Source organism: Astatotilapia calliptera, chromosome 1 (genome assembly GCF_964374335.1).
Source record: "Astatotilapia calliptera chromosome 1, fAstCal68.1, whole genome shotgun sequence".
NCBI classification, from domain to species: domain Eukaryota; kingdom Metazoa; phylum Chordata; class Actinopteri; order Cichliformes; family Cichlidae; genus Astatotilapia; species Astatotilapia calliptera.
The window spans coordinates 19,742,451-19,761,089 of NC_137422.1; the positions used below are offsets into that span (position 1 = coordinate 19,742,451).

The window sequence follows — 18,639 nt, forward strand, 5'->3', positions numbered from 1 at the left end:
CTGAATTGGATAAGCAGAAAAGAATGGATGGATGAATATATATCTTGCTATTAACAACAATCAGTAGTTACAGCCTTATAATATAATACAATAAGTATCAAAATATTAACTAAATATTCTTAAATGTCCTTATTTTCTCAGTAACTCATTACACACACTGTGATCCATGATAATCAATAGGTTTTCAGTGTTCAGTGCTGTAAAACAGCATTTTACCTTTAGTCACAACGTTTTAAAAAATTTGCAAAAAAACTGTTTAATTGATCTCTGATGATAGTTTCTATTTTTCTTGCTTCAAGGAGAAAAAAACAATCCTTCTTCGATAAAACAGCCTGAATTAATGTAATCATAAGATGTGAAGGAGAGGTCTGCCAGCCTTCAGTCTGTTCGTGCTGCTGACTTCCTTTGTGGTTTATTTACTCATACTTAAATAAGCACCTCTTTCACGGCACATTTTCAATAACATTTCCACTGCTGAGACTAACACAGCCAATTTTATTTTATTGCTTTCCTGACCGTGAGTTATGTGGGCCAATCCAACAGTAATACATTACAACTAAACATATTGTGTGTGGTAGGCTACATTCTGCAACTTACGACTTACTGTGATCCAGGCCACACCGTTTTAGTGCAGATGTTGTAAGTTTGACACAATCATTAAAGGAAGATGACACACCAGAGCTGTTGTCACAGAGGTACGTGTGAGAAAACAAATGCAGACATAAAACGGTCTTTAACTTCCAAGATCACTAGTAGAATATCTGTGTGTTGTCCAGTTGAACCAGTGTGAGAATAATGCAGTTAATAGGTAAATGCATGGAAGCTGCACATTCTGCTCAGGCAGCAGTATTTCCAGATGTATTAATGCATCTGTTGTGTCTTACAGATAAAGAAGCTGCAGCTTGAAACAATAAAACTAGAGTTCACGTGTCATTATGGCTTAAGAAAACACAAAGTCTTCTGTGATGATGTAATATGATTGTATTTCTATAAACAGCAATAAAATCACACATCATTTCTGTCGCTTGCTCACTTCAGTTTCTTTAGCTGCCACAGTTTATCTCTCACTTTTGGACTGTTTTTTGAGCCAAAGAATGTGTTTGATGGCACACACACTGTAAATTATATCATTTTAATTAAGAGATAATTGCCAGATTATGCGATAATCTAAACAAGTCAGTTTTCCACCATATTTCCTCCCATTCTTATCTTACAATATAGTCTTCATGTATCCTGTAACCCTACCGTGTGCTGTAGTTGCACCTTCTGTCCGAATTCTGTTTGCAGCTGCTCTGCAAGAGATGAGAGACAAACTCCACAATCACCATGCAAAGTGTTGTTTAACTTTCGTAAAGCAAGATCTGTGCATTCTGTGTGAATAACTGTATTCCAAGGGCAAACAGGCATGTGAGTATTGTTTCAGGACTTTCCTTTAATCCGCAGAGCGGTGAGTAATTTAGTGTACTGAAACAGAAGAGACTTGTATGTCTTGTAGACAGACTGTACGTTACGAAAGCAGACAGGACAGCAAGGAAACAGAGGTTAAGCAGAGAGCACTGGGGGGAGGGGGTGGCTACTGGTCCCTTTAATGACTCTACCAGTGAAAATATGCAGAGCAGCTTCTGCTTCTGTCATTAGGGGCCCGGCATCACACAGAGGGAGAGAGAGCCCACTCTACTTCCTTCTGGGGGAAAAAGTGGTTGAAACTCAAGAAAATCAAGATTTTAAAACCTTTAGAAGATACATTTGACTTTGGAGAAAGCTCAGCATCATCAGAGAGCACAAAAACTACATCTCTGATGAAAACCAATAATTCCTGATAGAATGATTTAGGGGTTTCTCACAAAAGATGGTTTTGTGTTTTGGGATTAGATTAAAATAACTGATGCCTTCATTCATCATTTACTGAATATAGCACCAGGTTTAAAGCCCAGAGTAACTAAAGTTTCAGCGTTGATGGAGAAGGAAGGTCTTCAGTCTTTATATTCCATCACAGGTCAAGGATTCAAAATGATGTGTGGATGTTAATGCTGTGCCATTATTAACCAATCACATCACCTAGATTATTTTTTATCTTATCTTGCTTCTGAAATTTAACCAATTCTTTAGTGAATAAATTAGAGTGTGGCTGAAGAAGGAAACAATAGGAAAATCTGTGCATTGTGTAGAACGATATAAACTATTTTATTGATCTGTAATTGATGCATCAGTGTGGGCTTCACTTTGATAATAATTGCATTTACCTCTTCCTATACAAATGCTACATTTTACTTCACCTGGTTATTTTCCACCACTAGTGGAATTTTCCAGACATAAACTTTATTTAACCCAACACTGGGGAAATTCGCTTGTTACAGCAGCACAGGAGACAGGAGGAATTAGAGATGCATTAGAAAACAATAAAAAAGGGACGGGGGCAGACTGGTAATAATAATAATAATAAATAATCAATTTTTTTAAAAGCCAAATGTTCAGATGGTTAATATATTCAGTAAATAACACCAAGGTTTTCCTTTTTATATGTACATAAAGTGCAGTAGGAATTATAATAATATATATACATATTAATATTATTTTCATGTCCTGATGATGCCTGATCATCAAATTGTTAGTAATGTTAAATTTTACACTTAAATTTTGCAGGTGAATCAGCATCTAAATTGAAGACTTTAAACTGAAACTTATCTGACCTGTGAGCGCTTTGGGGTTCTATAGCTCCAGTTGCAGCGCAAATTTGTTGCGATCACGTATTTTGACTGTAGAGGAAGGAGTTTAGTGTTGTTCTCTCTATATTTCTGGCTTTACAACCCTATCTCCTGAGACTTCAGTCCTGTAATTGATGGTGTGTCAGTTCAGGATGTTCTAAGGTTGTATAACAATGGTGTAGAGCTGCCAGTAAGAACCTACATATTTATTATCAGGAAAGAATGCAACCCGCCTCCCACCATTTGGATGATTGGCATGTATCCCACGGGGGCTAAAACAGTCTATTAACCACAAACAATGCAGGAATTTATGCTGCTGTAGTATCCACTGCTACACTAATACCTCTGGTATCAAATGTCAAATGCTTTGACTGCTTACCATTTGGGATTTATTTATCTTATGTGTAAAAATGCAATTTAAAATGTATCCAGTGACTATAGTTGTCTGATGTGAAGGTATCCATTTCATATATATACTTATATATGAAATGGATATAGTTAAGTAAAGTGCTTCAATCTGTTTTCCATCACAGACCAAAGACAAACGATGAGTCACCAATAAAAGACCAAAATTAAACCAATGATGATCACAGAATAAAAGTGCAGTTTTTTCAGTCATGTGAAAAAGAAAGTTGTCACAGTCAAGTACAGCCTGTGATTCAGTAGCTTATAGAATCTAATTTAGCAGCATTAACTTGAGATAATAGTTTTCCGTATGACTTTTCTATACCACTGTTATAGATTTGATGCTTGCTTTACTTGTGATCCTTGTCCTGTTACGTAACCCCAGTTTGGTTTATTTTTTGGACAGATGACCTTATATTTGACTCTAGAATACTCTGATATACGGAGGAGTCCACAGTGGACTCAATGACTACAAGGTGCCCGTGTCCTGTGGTTGCAAAACGAACCCAAATCATCTCCCCTCCATCACCATGCTTGATGAGGCGATGAGGTGATTGTGCTGATGTGCTGTAATGTTTTGTTATTCCTAAACATGTGGTTCCAGAAGTCTTGTGGGTTCTTCAGATCCAACTTTGCAAACACATGCTGTCCTACCATGTTGCTTTTTTAAGAGGCTTTCTCACAGCAAAACTTTTTTAAGAGTGTGTTTTAGCTTCAGTGTAGAGTCTGAGATGTAACTCCTGGCTTTCTTTGCAGTTTCTCTGAACATTGCACAGTCTGACCTGGGGGTGATTTTTCTGGGATGCTGATCCTGGGAAGAGTGTGCCTTTGTGGTAACCCACAGCTGAATCCTCCAGACCAACCACTAAAACTTTTGCTTTTGTAGAGGTGCTCAGACTTGCTGATGAAAGTGCATTTGGGTAGCAGCTGCTACATACTCTCTTAATTCCTAACAAAAGGTTTTTCTCACAGTATTGCACAAACTTTCGTTTTCACATGACTTTAAATAATTACTAAAACGACTGGCGGATAAAACAAATTTCCATTTGTTTGCTAAATGTAAACTGTAACAGATATTTAATGGCCTGTTGATGGGAGATCTTGCCAGAGGCTGAGTTAATGCCATCCTGATGGTAAACAACCGTCTGCCTTGGCACAGTGCAGCTTGAATAAAGTGTGATGAGGATCAGCCTCATCCTCACTTCATAAAAACAACCTGTCTCATTTGATGTAATTCCACAAACTCTGCCCAACAAGATGTTTCTGTTGCCTGGAAACCTGACTTTGTGTGTTTGCTTATTCAGTCACTTTTCCTCCCATGAAGTCATTACTCGCCTCTTCTGTCCTTTCATTTATAAAGACACAAAGTTCATTTGTCATAAAGTGCCATAAAGTTGTCTTCACTAAAAACCTCTTTAGTGAAAGTGGTGGCTGGTGTCTAAGTTTCTGGCGAATATGTGATTGATATTTATTACGCTTAACCAGAGTATAAATTTGTTTTAGTGAAAAGTATTGCAAATACAGCCTCGTTACATCAATTTCAGATTTTCACGCTCACTCGACCGTGTCGATGAATACGCTATTTTTCCATGAGTGCCTTTTCTACACATAAACAAAGGCAGAGCATTGCTTTGGCCCTTTATCTGCCTCCAAACTTGACCACACTGACGCTTATTTTCTCTCCCCAAACCAAAGCACCTCTGCAAAGGAAAGTCAGTAATTGGTGGAAACTAAACATGAAGCTTCAAGGTTGTTGAACCTGATTGTGTTGGGTTTTTCACCTCCGGAGAACCCTGTGCTCACAGACATGCGACTGTATGTGTTTTATGTAATAAGCAGTTGACCAAACTTTGCCACTGGCATTTGTCCTTTTACCTGGCCTGAGGCCTGTGGTGCAGGACCCGGTTAAATTCTTCCGCTGCAGGTTGTTCTTTGCCTTGTAATTGACAAAAAGACGTCAGCTAATAAATGTTCTGTGGAAAAACAACAGATACTGACAATTTTACAGGATTTCTAACAGACATGACAGACTTTGCTCCTCTAGCTCGCTCTGTGACTCTGTGCCTCTTTGTCTGGTTTAACATCACTGAGGGGAAAAAAAAACACTTGCGTAAATCTATGTTTTTAATAACATAGATTTACGCAGCAGAGATGAGCTGGAGATAACAATTCAGCGTTATCTCTAGCTCATCTCTGCAGAGCTTTTTTGTTGTTTCAACCTGCAGCTGTTTTCTCTTTTGTCTGGAAAAGCTCTAAATACCAAACACCAGACAAAGGTAGCAGCTATCTGGTGAACATAGTGGAGCATTTAGCAGTTAAAGAGCTAGACTTGTCCCTCAGGACTTTGTAGAGACCAAAATCGGGCCCCCAGACTGTACTTTCACTAGGTCAGGAAATAAATGAATGGTAAAATGTTGCTGCTTCCTGGGTACGTGTGTCTATAAGCAGCTGTTTGGTTGCTGAGTCATAAGACGTTTTTTAAACAATGTGCATTTCTAAATGTTATTATTATCATCTTGTACAAAATAACCAAATCTTCAGTTAGTAGTACGCAATCCATACAGACAAGTAATCCAAGCCTGCATTTGACAGCACCTGTTTAGGTTTCATTTGGTTTCCTCTGCCACCAAAAACTTTCGGGCATAATTCTCCTCTCACTGTGTCCTTGATCTAGCAGCTGGTCCAGGGGCACTGCACAGATGTTGCTCACTGATTACACAACAAAATGGAGATAAATGCACATGCAAACAATTAATTCGCTCAAATCTGCTTCACATCTGAGAGTAAAAAGAAAGAAAAAAGTATAACTGAAGATTTTGTCTTCTTCGAATGGTCAAAATCTGAATTTCTAATTGCTACAAATGCTTTTTTTTTTTATTTCTTGTGCCTATCACAAGATTATAAAGTTGATGTGGAATATCTGAATCCCCAGCTCTTCCAGCTTAAGAAGGAAGCATGCAGACTGAGAGCAGAGCAGAGGACAAATGCCCAGATTGACCCTGACAGCACTGATCTTGGGCACGGGGATCGATTTTATTAACACCAGCATGTGTTGAATTTCCCATCTTATATATGTAAGACTATATAATAGCTGTTGTGCGTCATGGCTTTTATAAGAAATGTGATGAATTATAAAGATATTAGTGCAAAGATACTGTGGCACGCTGCCACAGAGGGAGGGGAGGGGGTGTTGGCTGAGGCAAAGAGGGAAGAGGTATAAAGGAGACATGAAGGAGTGTGTGTTGAACCAGAGGAGGGAAGAACTGAAGAGGAGGAAAGAAATGTGAAACAGAAGTATAACGGGAGAGAAAAGAAGGACATTCTAAGAGAGAAACAAAAACTAAGCTCAGAACAGAGAAAGGTAAGTAAAAATCAGTTTACTGGGCTACACAAATTCATGTGTCACAAGTCTGTTACTAACTGCTGAGACTGCACAGAGATGTGGCAACACTACATCAAAGTGAGCAGCTGTACTTATGGCCGATGTTGGTTGATTATGTTACAGAAAGTGGAGGGTTTATTCAAATTCCAGAGCTTGGAATTTAACTAGTGCCATTTGTGACTGGAATCAGGTGTCTTACCTGTGGCCTTATTCCGGGTTAGTCTTGCTGATACGAGTTTTACTATTAGTCTTTTTTTCTTCATTTCCTTCAACCCATCCATCTCAAGCCTAACTAACGTGTTGTTTCATTAACACTTTCTCTGTTCTTTCATCTTACAAGCAAAGGTGACAAATTAGTCTGCAGTGTACAATTTTTAAAGTGTGCTAATCTGAACCTTCTGTGTGGAGATTTGGACGGTGAGGCCAGTGTTTCAACAGTGGATGCACAAATGTTTGAGTGTTCCCCTGACAAATACTGATGACTAACACAGATGTGTAATCTGAGGGGGAAGGGGGGCTCTGTCCAGCCATGTTTGGGGGGGGGGGGGGGGGGGGTTTCATCCCAAAAGCTAAAAAGATCAAATGTATAATGGTGAATATACTTAAGGACAAATTTTCAATCTAAACATGAACTATTATTTTATTACTTTTGGCAGCTAATGCAATAAGTCAGTTTGAGTGTCAATACATATTTTAAAATTTGGATGGTTTTATCAAACGCTGCTAACATGAAACACTTTTTTCTCCACTGAAGTTCCTTGTGAGAAGCACACATACCAGGGGTGAAAGTTCAAGTGTCAAACGTGGCAGAAGAGTGTGAAAATGTCGCTGAGGTGTCTGTTCATTTTCTTGGGAATCACTGCAGCCACTGTTGTTACAGCTCAAGGTGGGTCTCTCACAAAAAGCTCCTTTTGTCATCATTTGAGTAAAAAGATGATTAAAGAAAAGTTACAAAGCATCACAGCCAGCACGCATTCGCGCATCGTAATGCCGTGTAAAGAGTATAGAGTGCAGTGATTTGCAAACCATTTGATTAGCATGATTGATGACAATGTATCAAATCGTAAACGTTTTTCAAAGTTTTGTGCGGGAAAAAAACATTGATGAAAGCGAAATGCTTGATAAAAGGATGTGACTGCCAAGTTCAGTAATGCTAAAAACATGTGGTGTGTAGTTTAAACTGCAACTGGTCAGTGATTGGGTACTAAAAAAAAAAAAAACTAGAGGCAGAGTCTTTCACAACTAAAGATGGGGGGCCGGAAGGCTTGACAACTCTGTGAAAGACTGCATGTTCAGAATAACGTTTCTCAACATAAAATTACAAAGAATTTGGGTGTTTCATCTGGAGTCTGTAAGAACATTGACAGAATGTGGAGAAATCTCTGGCCAAAACCACTGCTCAAATGTCTGTGATGTTTAGTATTTCAACAGGCACTGTACTGAACACAAAACTGATTCTGCAGTAAAAATCACTGCATGGTCTCTTACTCTGGCACCAACATCCACACTCAAACTCACTTAAATAATCTTTCTTTCCCGTTCTTATGGGCTGTTTAATAAAGTTTTTAATTTTTTAAATACATTTTAATTCAGTTAATAATTAAGTTTTAACTTAAACTTCAGTTTTCCACTTAAGTGGAAATGAAACATTACATGTATAAAGGCAAATTGACACTACTGAGCCCTGCTCTCAAAAACTGACATAGATGTAACTCTATGTCTGTAAAGCTAGATTTAATGCGTAAAAGCTCAAGTTTTTCAAATATGTTTAGCGCCATCTTCTGTCAATATGGAACATTACATCGCCATGACAAACGTGACATGAGCTAATCAAATGTTTGTGATATGTCCTTTGCAGGATCATGGAGACAAAGTGGCAAAGAGTCTAGTTCTGCTGTCTACCAAACAGAAGGTAACTTTTGTTTCTTAAAAATCCAATAAATTTTCTGACTGATATAAAGTGTTCTTTCTATCGTCTTAAGTTTTATGAGATATGTTGAAGACTGTAACAATGAGGTGCTATTAGGACCATATTTATTTCCGCACTCTCTTTGCACATAGATAACTATCAGTGGTCGACATGGTTCAATGTTGATCATCCTGGAGGCCGTGGAGATTATGAACAGCTGGATGCCATTCGTTTCTATTACCGTACCCGTGTATGCGAAACTCCAAAGGCAATCGAAGCCAGAACCACTGAATGGATCCCAGCGCGTGAAACTGGGGAGACGGTCCATGCAGACCCGACTGTGGGCTTCTGGTGCCTGAATGAAGAGCAAGGTCCCCAGCTCAACTGCTCCAACTATGCAGTCCGTTTCCTATGTCCAAAAGGTTTGGCCATGAACATTTTTTTTCTGTTTGCCTCTGTGCAGTAAAAAAGATCTATTTTTTTTTTGTTTGTTAAATTTTTTTTTTCATAATCTAAGTAAAATTACTTTTCAGAGTACTTCTATTTTTTTTTTTCTTTCCCCCAGCACATAACAGTATTAACATTCAGGGAACCTGGGGACCATGGTCAGACTGGAGCCCATGTCCTGCCCTCTGTGGCCAAGTGGGGGTGCAACTTCGCCATCGAAATTGTCAATCTGACTCGCTGCTGTGCAGTGGGCCAAAATTAGATGGGAAAGCATGTAATGGACCTGAGTGCCCAAAGACAGGTGAAAAAAAGGCTTAATTAGGCTACACAGATAATAACATAGCACATATATGCAATTACAAATTTGTTACTAATAAACTTTTTCTTGTTTTTATGTTACTCCTTAGCTTGTTCCCTGCAGTGTGTGATGGGGCAAGCAAACTCTGACTGTGAATGCATGTGTGAAGAACACACAATGTTGGGTTCTGTACGCAGCGCTGGTGGTCTTGTCGCCAAAGGGGCCGCCATCCTTCGCTCTGGCAAATTCCTTACCCTTACAGACCACAATGGACATTTCCGCATACCCAATATCTGCCCTGATGGCAACACAACCCTGACTGTCAGGCTCAAGGGCCATGCCCCCCTTGATGTTGTTGTGCCCAAGAGCAGTGAGCGTACCTCTGTCCTCAGCGTCCAGCTAAAAAGAGCCGGTAGATGTCTATAGAATTACTTGTGGATCCAAATATGAAAGAATAATTCTGACCTGCATATTTACTAAAGTACAATCTGTTTAACATGTAGAGGTAATATTTTATTTCTGTTTTTTAGAGAAACTTCATGTGTTGAGCAATCCTGAAAGCAAGGTCAGGAGGGCAGGACAAAGTGCTGCCTTCTGCTGCAAAGTTGCAGGAACGCCACAGCCGGATGCATACCAATGGTAGGACTAATTATATTGGAATTTTAGATAGTAGACATGTTGAACTCCTATTTAATTATTTCATTTGTTTTGTCAACCAACAGGTTTCACAATAACACTCTCATGGAGAAGGAGTCAGAAAGCACCTTGGTCATAAGAGATCTGCATCCAGAGCAGTCTGGAGAATACTACTGCAGAGCAAGTGGTCCAACTGGAGCCATTAAGACTAAAACAGCTACTCTCAGGATCTTAGGTGCAGTATTAATTAAGTGAAAACACGTGCTGAATACACAGAAGTGAGAATTTTAGTATACGCAAACTAAATCATTTTAATTTCTTCATCTAAACACAGGCAGAGATGAGCATTCATGCAACCCTAAACCTGAATCCCACCTCATCCGCCTTCCACACGACTGCTTCCAAAACAGTACCAACTCATTCTACTACGATGTGGGCAAGTGTCCCCCAAGTACATGTGCTGAACAGCTCGACAATGGTATCAGGTGCAAAGACAAAGTGGCTTATTGCTGCGGTGTGGCAAAAATGGAGGAAAGACAGCTAACATGTCAGGGCTACCAACTGCCCACCATGGTGGTGACCAAGTGTGGCTGCCAGAAATGTGTGGACACTAAGGCCATTGTGCATGGTAGGGCCATTGCTGCAGACAATGGAGAACCAATGCGGTTTGGTCATATTTTTATGAATGGAGTCAGAATTAGTCGTACAGGCTACAAAGGAACCTTCTCTATCCAAATCCCCCAAGATACAGAGAGGCTAGTATTAACCTTCATGGACAACATGCAGAAATTTGTCAACACCACAAAAGTGCTTCCATTTAACACCAAAGGTGGGGCTGTTTACCATGAGATAAAACTTCTCAGAAAAAAAGCCCCTGTGACAATCAGCTCCACAGAAACCAATACTCTTGAGCTTGGGGAGGTAGAGAGTCAGGAGCCAATGGTTCAAATCCAGATTCCTCCCTATTCCTTCTACAAGGAAAATGGCGAAGTCTTCACGGGTAACGTCAGTGCTAGTGTAACATTTCTCGACCCCAGAGACATCTCCACAGCTGCCGCAGCTCAAAGTGATCTAAATTTTATCGGAGATGAAGGTGATACCATGCCACTGAGGACCTATGGCATGTTTTCAGTTGACTTTAGAGGTGAAGAAAACAATGAGCCACTGAATGCAGGTGAAGTAAAGGTTTCACTGGACTCTACTCAGGTTCAGATGTCAGAGCACCTCAACACCATGAAGCTGTGGTCACTGAACCCTGAAACTGGTCTGTGGGAGGAGGAGGGGAGTCTGCAGGTGGAGAAGAAGAAAAGAGGCAAAAGGGAGGAGAGAACATTTTTGATTGGTAACATGGAGATCAGAGAAAGGCGACTGTTTAACTTGGATGTCCCAGAGAACCGTAGGTGTTATGTGAAAGTTCGGGCTTTCCGCAGTGAACGGTTCATGCCCAGCGAGCAGGTGGAAGGAGTTGTGATCAGTCTCATAAATATGGAGCCCAAAGCTGGCTACTCCACCAATCCCCGTGCCTGGGGCCGATTTGATAGTGTGGTCACTGGTCCCAATGGAGCTTGTCTTCCTGCTTTCTGCGATGAACAGAAAGCTGACGCCTATACCGCCTATATCATGGCCAACCTCGGTGGAGAGGAACTGGAGGCTGTCCCGTCTGCTCCCAAATTCAATCCCAACCTCATTGGAGTGCCTCAGCCTTACCTTGGTAAACTAAACTACATGCGATCTGACCACGAGGACCCCAGAGTGAAGAAGACAGCATTCAGCATCAATGTAGCAAAACCAAGCCCCAACACAGCCGAGGAAGGTAACGGACCAGTGTACCCATTTGAGAACTTGAAAGAATGTGAGGAGGCCCCATTTAGTGCAGCACACTTCCGGTTCTCAAGAGTCGAAGGAGATCGCTACGATTACAACACAGTGCCCTTTAATGAAGATGACCCCATGAGCTGGACGGAGGATTACCTAAGTTGGTGGCCCAAGCCTATGGAATACCGGGCCTGCTACATCAAGGTCAAAATCAACAGCCCGCATGAGATCAATGTGCGGTCCCACAACATGGGCGGTACCCATCCCAAGACCGTAGGCCAGTTGTACGGCCTTCGAGACACTCGCAGCATTCGCGACATGGACCAGACATCTGTTTCAGCAGTGTGTCTGGAATTCAAGTGCAGTGGGATGCTGTACGATCAGGAACGTGTAGATCGTACACTGGTGAAGGTGATCCCACAAGGAAGCTGCAAGAGAGATCATGTCAACTCAATGCTTCAGGAGTATTTAGTCAACCACCTGCCCCTAGCTGTCAACAATGACACCAATGAGTTCACCATGCTGGCGCCTCTTGACCCTCTGGGCCATAACTACGGAATTTATACGGTGACAGACCAGGATCCCCGCACAGCCAAAGAAATTGCACTTGGCCGCTGCTTTGACGGTACTTCTGACGGCACATCTCGGGTCATGAAAACCAATGAGGGCATAGCGCTAACGTTTATTTGTGGAGACCGTGAGGTTACACGCCAGAACGTCTTTCAAACAATGCAGCGCTCTCAAGGTCAGACAGTAGGAACAAACATCGTGAGAGGGGAAAGCAGGCAGAACCGGCGCCGGCAGAGGGCAAACGCACCACGCAGCAGTCGTAGACGTAGCACCAGAAACCCTGAGGGAAAACGTACAAAAGCCAGAAACTAGACAAGAGGAGACCTAGGAACATCATGAAGACCAGACGATGACTTGCTAAAATGAAACCAGATGGTGTTAACATGTTTTTGTTTATACATCCATAAATATCCCCCATCCCCACTTGAAGAGTAACTAAACTGTTATGCTAATTTCTTGCATCTTCATCTCAAGGAATATGTAATGTTTCTTCCTCTCACTTTACATTACTGTGGCAAATATTTACTTGAAAATGTAAATAGAGTATTTATTACACAAGTATTATCATCTTTCCAACTGTACTATAAACAAGGACAAAAACAAATTTTTTTTTGACCAGTGATTTATTAAATTAGATGCTTATAAAACACTGCAGATGCTGTATCTTCCACATTGTATGTATCCAATTGTCCATGTAACATTTAAACTGGTCAACTGCTTAAAAAGAAAAAAAAAAAAAAAGACAGGAGAAAAACTCTCCTTTCAGCCAACTGTAGCCCATATGAAGACATGGTGGGGTGAAGCCCATAAGCCCCCGCTCCTCATCACACTTGATACAAGCCTGCAGAAGCAACAATTAGGAGACCAGTTGTAGCAAGTTAATCCACTTGCCTGATCCATACTTTTTTTGCATTAGTAGAAATCAATTAGTAATTTTCTGTCATGCACAAAAAACAAAACAAACAAAAACAAAAAAAACTAAGTACTGTTTGCTCCATATTTTCAAGGATATTCCAGAGATATCAAGAGAATGGCTGTGAGGTTTTAAAGTCACATTTATTATACTTCTCTATCCCTTTTATCTTACAGTGAATGTTGTGTGCTCTCTGCAAGCTTACAACTACTACGTTCATATTGCGTCAGTCAACCTTTCCAGAAATAAAGATGAATAATGGACTGAATAATTGTCTGCATTTGGCAACTGAAGTTATAGATACTATATACACTTGCCTGTAAGAAAATCATCCACAGGTAAGTGAGACCTATAATATATACATGACATTCTGTTTAAAGGATTTGCATAGAACCATGTGTTTCTATGTCACTAGACTTATAACTGCAATACTGTATCTGACATTTTGACAGGAGCAACATTTAATTTAAAAAGAAACAAAAAAAAAAACAAAACAAAAAACAAGCCCTGCAAAACTCAGATAACAGCAGTTATGGTAGTATTCTCCGTTGTAGCTGGGTCGAGCAACAGATTCCGCGTGATTTGTTTGTGAGTTGAGGCTGAATGAGAGAGAAAAGGCAATTCCATTTGCATGGAAGGAGAAAAGAAGAAGAAGAAGAAGAAAAAAACCGTGAGTGGCGAGACTGGATGCTCCCTGGTATAGTCCCTCTGGTCACTGAAGCAAAATGAAGGGGGCAAGACACAGTTCAGATTTTCCAGGATGGCACTGGACAGCATGAGAAGGTACAGCTGCATTTCTGACAGTCGGGAGAAGGGGAAAGGGCAGTAGTGATGAAGCCAGTGTCACATGAAGTCCTCATAGTCTTGGGCGTAGCCTCCATCAAACGCTGCATAGTCAAGGTCATCTTTGAGCTGTGCTTTCAAACCACCTCCAGCTAAGACCCCCTTCTTCTTCTTTTTTCCTTTGTTTTGCTGTAGAAGGCAAATAAAAGCGACTTAAACTAAATACATATATATTTGAAAACGACTATATAACTACAAACTTTTGCCAGAGTTTACTTTTTATGATTGGACATCGAGTAAGTATTGGGTGAGTAGCACCCCCTGCTGAATAGAAACTTAATTAACTTAATAAATGCAAGCATGCAGTCACTTACTTTTTCTTGTTTCTGTTTTTCACTAAGTAGGACTGACAGGGAATTACTGATTTTCTTCAAGTCCTCTACTTCCACTGTAAGAGGAAGAAAAATAAGTAGTTATTGGACAAGCCCAGTGCATTTTTAATTTAAGACAAGTGTAATAAAAAATGTTCAGTAAAAGCAGGAAAAAAAGACTTACATGAAATACAAAGTTCCCGAAACAATGACTCCAAGAAACTTGAATAATGCACAGATTTTTCAAACTGGGTTATCTTTTCTTTTAGCATTTTTTCAAACTCTGTGAAGTCTTCTTTGGAAGATGGACACATGGCATCAATTCCAGTGACACTGTTTGAAGTGCTGCCAACACCTGAAAAATATTTAAAGGTCACCATTACATACATTAATCACAACAAGATGAACAATATCAGGTCTCAAAAATCCCATATCTGTAGTATATACTTTTGTTAGACATGCGGCAGTTTAAAAAACACAGAGTCTACAGCATCAGGACCACAAAACACATATTTTCCTCAAATCACAGCTTTCCCAAAGCATGTGTAAAGATCTTACTTAAAGCTTCAGCTTTTAGAGTCCACTCTAAACATTTTACAGATAATAGAATGGTGCATTGTTCCTTTGGAGGTGAGGTATAGTATGTGGCATCTACAGCAGGATTACTGGGACATCTGTGTAAAATGTAAAACCCAAACAAGTATTTAAGCCTTTTAAGTCTTAGTTAAATGTTAACTACAAGCAACAGCGACTAATGTATTGCAAACTAAATGTATTGCATCAGTTATACAACCTGATTTTGTGGAAGACCTCATATTCTTGATAAAAAAAAAGTTTCTACACCTGATCCGGTCTTACCAAAAGCATCTTTTGCTAGCTCCAAGTCTGCGTCTTCCTGTAATTTCTTCACTCTTAATTTTTCTGCCAGCTGTTCTTCAAGAGTGAGCTCGTCTTCCTGTAAATAAAAATGTAAGAGTTAAGATATTATTAGAGATAAACGAGCATAGAGTCAGAAGGTTTACAGATGAGAAAGTGGGACTTACTTCTTGCTGTTCCACTGCCTCCTGTTGTTTCTTCTTCATCCGGTTTTCTTTCTCTTTTATCTTTTCACTAAGCTTTTTCTTTTCAGAAACCTTTGGTTCTGCAAATTAAAATAATGACATAAGAAACATAAAATCATTCAGTAATCAAGTATAATCCATTAGTGAAAGGCAAGCGGTACTGGAGTACAAACCTGGTTTCTTCACATCTGTTTTTTTCTCTTCATCTTCTTCATCATCGTCCCAGTTGTCCTGTGAACACAGAACGTAATGTGTGTAATTGTTGCCTTTTTATTAATATCTATGCTAGAAGTTATAAATATATAGCCAAAGATGTACAATATAACAAAAAATAAACAAAACAAAAAAACAAACAATAACAATTTTTTTCTGAGCAACATCTTAACACCTACAGAGTTAGACAACTTTACGAATGTAAGTTAGTTCAAAGGCTGCAATCAGTCAGAATTTTTATTTTAAAATAACAAAAAATCTAAACTTTTTAAAACTAAAATGATCAGTTATCGACATGCAACAGCTGCCACTTCATTTTCTGAAGATGAATAACTTTTGTTCTACCTCTTGTTCAAATTATTCTAGTCCTGATTACACTGGTGCAGATGTATATAAGCTGGATCGATCAATGTTACTGATCCAACAAGGGTAATAACTGTGTTACAGTACCAGGATAAAGAATAAAAATAGTACAGTCTACAGTCAACTTAAAGTACCACATGCACACAGTGAGTGCTTAATACTGTGTGATAATGCAGAACTTGTATATATTAAACAGTGGTTAAGAATCAAAAAAATATAACAACATTAAAGCTTAAGATTCTGTAATTCATGACAATGAGTTACGAGTTATGACATCAGTGTTAATTTATTAATTTTATCCTTTTTGGCTGCTACCTCAAAGCACACTGTGCGCTGTCGATCTTACGTGCTGCACAATAATGTATAATATTTAGTACTTACTGTTATATTCACATAGATCATTGTGATGATGTCGTTTATTATATTGCTCTCTTTTTCTTGTTTTCTTTTTTCTTTCTCAACAGGTGATCCAGGTGATTGATATATGCATTTGTCTGTTTGTTTTGTTGGTTTTTGCCCCTTATCACCATCCCTCTTCCCCGCCCGTTCACCTATAAATTATTAATTTATAGGTGATGACTCTTCAGACATCACTTGGGTTGTGATCCTGTAGATTGCTGTCTTATATTAAGATCCACCTTAAGTGTCACTACAAATAAATGTAATCCTATCCAAGAAGACACTAATTTCTAACTGAAATATCCAATACTTTAAACTGTGAATTACTACACAATAAACATTTGACAACCGGCCTGTTGCATTTCCAGCAGGTTATGAACAACAACAACAGCAGCAGCAGGATGAAAGTCGCCTGGGAATAAATGTAATTATCTTGAGTAAAAATTAACTTTGTGCTATTGTCTTATTTCCACAAAAATCTTAACCCTTCTTCCTAAACAATGACCATTTTGTACTACAGTGGACATAAAACCACCAGGCTCTTCAGTCTGGACGCCATATGCGACAGAAAACGGGAGAACTGAAGAGGCCTCTGCCAGCACTTTCCACAGGATCAATTATCTGAGGCTTCTGGACAGAGACCGTGCCAGCTTTCACGTAGCAGCCACCTGTATTACGGTATCAGCTGAACAGCGGCTTCCTACTGCCTGCTGTAAAGTCGGAAAGTTCCAGGCCTAGTTCTTGGCTGAGTTGAGTCATCAACCCAATGGATGATTTCATCTGAATGGGGCTAAAGTTGGTTAGCACGCTAACGCCGCCTCATACTCAACGTGACTCAAGCTGTGGGTTTGCCAGAGTAGACATAATTATGCTAATCTCCAATAATCGTTTAATGTAACTAAATCTGTGTAATAATGGGATGGACCTGTATATTAGGAACACATGACCAAATCACTCAATACTGAGGTTACCCAACATTAAAGCTTATTTACAGACGCAACAATACACGAGAGCTAGCAGACTAGCTAGCTCAAGTGGCCCGTCCGGTGAGAGATTTGCTTCAAGCACCGCTATCAAAATTCATGACACCAAGAGAAGTAGAAAACACTACTAACGTCCAAAATTTGATTAAACCCATAAGTATGAACTGGCACGCCATTATTCAGTTTGTTAACAATACGTTTGAATGACTGAAACTCGAATACCAGCATACCGTTAGCTGAGCTAGAGTTTCCAGAGGCTGCCTGTTGGAGCCACATGAGTTAGCATAAAGCTAACAGGGGTTCGGAGGTTCGGACTGACAGGCGACGAGAAACCACGACGAAGCGTGGCATTACATCCTATCGCTTTCTCGGTCAGCTAACAGCTCGCAAACAACCGGTGGCCGATTTTAAAAAGCGGCTCAGACTGTACCGAGTGTTCGTCACGATATTGTACCTTAACATCTTCATCTTCGTCCTCGCCTTCCCATTTGTCCAGCGCTGCCGCCTTTTTAATCGGTTCCTCCGGCTCGAAGTTGTCAGCGTCTGTAAAAACAACAACATGAGAGTCGTTAGGTCAGTCCACATCTGACACCCGGAGTTAACAATGAGAGGTGTATTAGGCCCTTAAAACACCGAGTGCGACAAGTAAATGTTGTACAGATAGCCATCCTTCCCAACTTAGTTTCTCACCCCAGTCCGCCATGTTGGCTGTGTTGCTTGTGTTTGACAGGCTCGCTGTACAGTCAGTGCAGCAGCCCGTTGGCCACGTTCAGAAACAGCTCCCACCTTCTGGGCGGCACTCCGGCCTTATCTAATGTCCACGGAGCACTTTCAGCACAACGACCCCGATATAACTAATCTCATCACGCCTTTATTTATTTCAATTGTAAACATGAGACGCTACAAGCTAGCTGAAGCCAAGTTCCACACATTTTTAAGTCGAGCATTGTAAAATAAATGTGTTAAAAGTACATTTTACATAATTCTTACATAAAGAGTCAAAACCTATTCTTAATCTCTTTTGGATACATTTGGATACACTACATATTATTTTAATCGAAGAAAAATAATTAATAATAAGCCTTAATTTTAACTGAATCTCATAAGGGAGTATAATAAAGTATATACATTAAAAATAGTTTTTAATCATTCTTGTGGAGAAAGCGCAGTGCCTCAGATGTATGATATTGATGGGAATTGAAATGGAAATGGTGATCAATAATTCCTCAGCGATATATTAAAATAAATAATATTTTTGAAGAAGCAAGGTTGAGCTGGAAAGGATGTGCAGCAGGTTAGGGTGATTGAGATAGAGATGGAAATGTAGTAATGAATAAAGTTTGCTGAGAAAGTGGAAAGGCTACTTTGAGGAGCTCATGAATGACG

The 18,639-nt window shown here is 39.8% G+C and overlaps 2 protein-coding genes across 3 annotated transcripts; one reads left to right on the forward strand and one right to left on the reverse strand.

The window, feature by feature from the left end:
* The first annotated feature begins 6,331 nt into the window (after nucleotides 1–6,331).
* On the forward strand, nucleotides 6,332–13,348 carry cilp (cartilage intermediate layer protein, nucleotide pyrophosphohydrolase). 2 transcript variants are annotated; one of them, XM_080295792.1, is made up of 10 exons: nucleotides 6,356–6,471; nucleotides 6,616–6,708; nucleotides 7,247–7,378; nucleotides 8,351–8,404; nucleotides 8,554–8,823; nucleotides 8,967–9,149; nucleotides 9,256–9,558; nucleotides 9,677–9,785; nucleotides 9,869–10,017; nucleotides 10,117–13,348. In XM_080295792.1, the coding sequence occupies exons 3-10, from the start codon at nucleotides 7,315–7,317 to the stop codon at nucleotides 12,477–12,479; spliced, it is 3,495 nt and encodes a 1,164-aa protein (XP_080151918.1). In that variant the 5' UTR covers nucleotides 6,356–6,471; nucleotides 6,616–6,708; nucleotides 7,247–7,314; the 3' UTR covers nucleotides 12,480–13,348. The 2 variants fall into 2 exon arrangements, with proteins under 2 accessions (XP_026022441.1, XP_080151918.1); XM_026166656.2 differs by lacking the exon at nucleotides 6,616–6,708 and having other exon boundaries at nucleotides 6,332–6,471.
* On the reverse strand, nucleotides 12,772–18,075 carry eif3jb (eukaryotic translation initiation factor 3, subunit Jb). The gene is made up of 8 exons (XM_026166679.2): nucleotides 17,944–18,075; nucleotides 17,708–17,796; nucleotides 15,469–15,526; nucleotides 15,278–15,375; nucleotides 15,093–15,189; nucleotides 14,419–14,589; nucleotides 14,238–14,311; nucleotides 12,772–14,052 (listed from the first exon to the last, which is right to left on the reverse strand). Exons 1-8 carry the CDS (start codon nucleotides 17,954–17,956, stop codon nucleotides 13,924–13,926), a joined length of 729 nt encoding a protein of 242 aa, XP_026022464.1. The 5' UTR covers nucleotides 17,957–18,075; the 3' UTR covers nucleotides 12,772–13,923.
* Nucleotides 18,076–18,639: the final 564 nt, after the last annotated feature.

What these genes read in the sequence shown, in the direction of transcription:
- cilp (XM_026166656.2), top strand. Translation starts at nt 7,315, where the DNA reads ATGTCGCTGAGGTGTCTGTTCATTTTCTTGGGAATCACTGCAGCCACT. An exon ending in CCGTTTCCTATGTCCAAAAG is followed by an intron (nt 8,824 to 8,966) that starts GTTTGGCCATGA and finishes TCTTTCCCCCAG; the next exon opens with CACATAACAGTATTAACATT. An exon ending in CAGCCGGATGCATACCAATG is followed by an intron (nt 9,786 to 9,868) that starts GTAGGACTAATT and finishes GTCAACCAACAG; the next exon opens with GTTTCACAATAACACTCTCA.
- eif3jb (XM_026166679.2), bottom strand. An exon ending in ACGAAGATGAAGATGTTAAG is followed by an intron (nt 15,527 to 17,707) that starts GTACAATATCGT and finishes CTGTGTTCACAG; the next exon opens with GACAACTGGGACGATGATGA. An exon ending in GCTAGCAAAAGATGCTTTTG is followed by an intron (nt 14,590 to 15,092) that starts GTAAGACCGGAT and finishes AATATTTTTCAG; the next exon opens with GTGTTGGCAGCACTTCAAAC.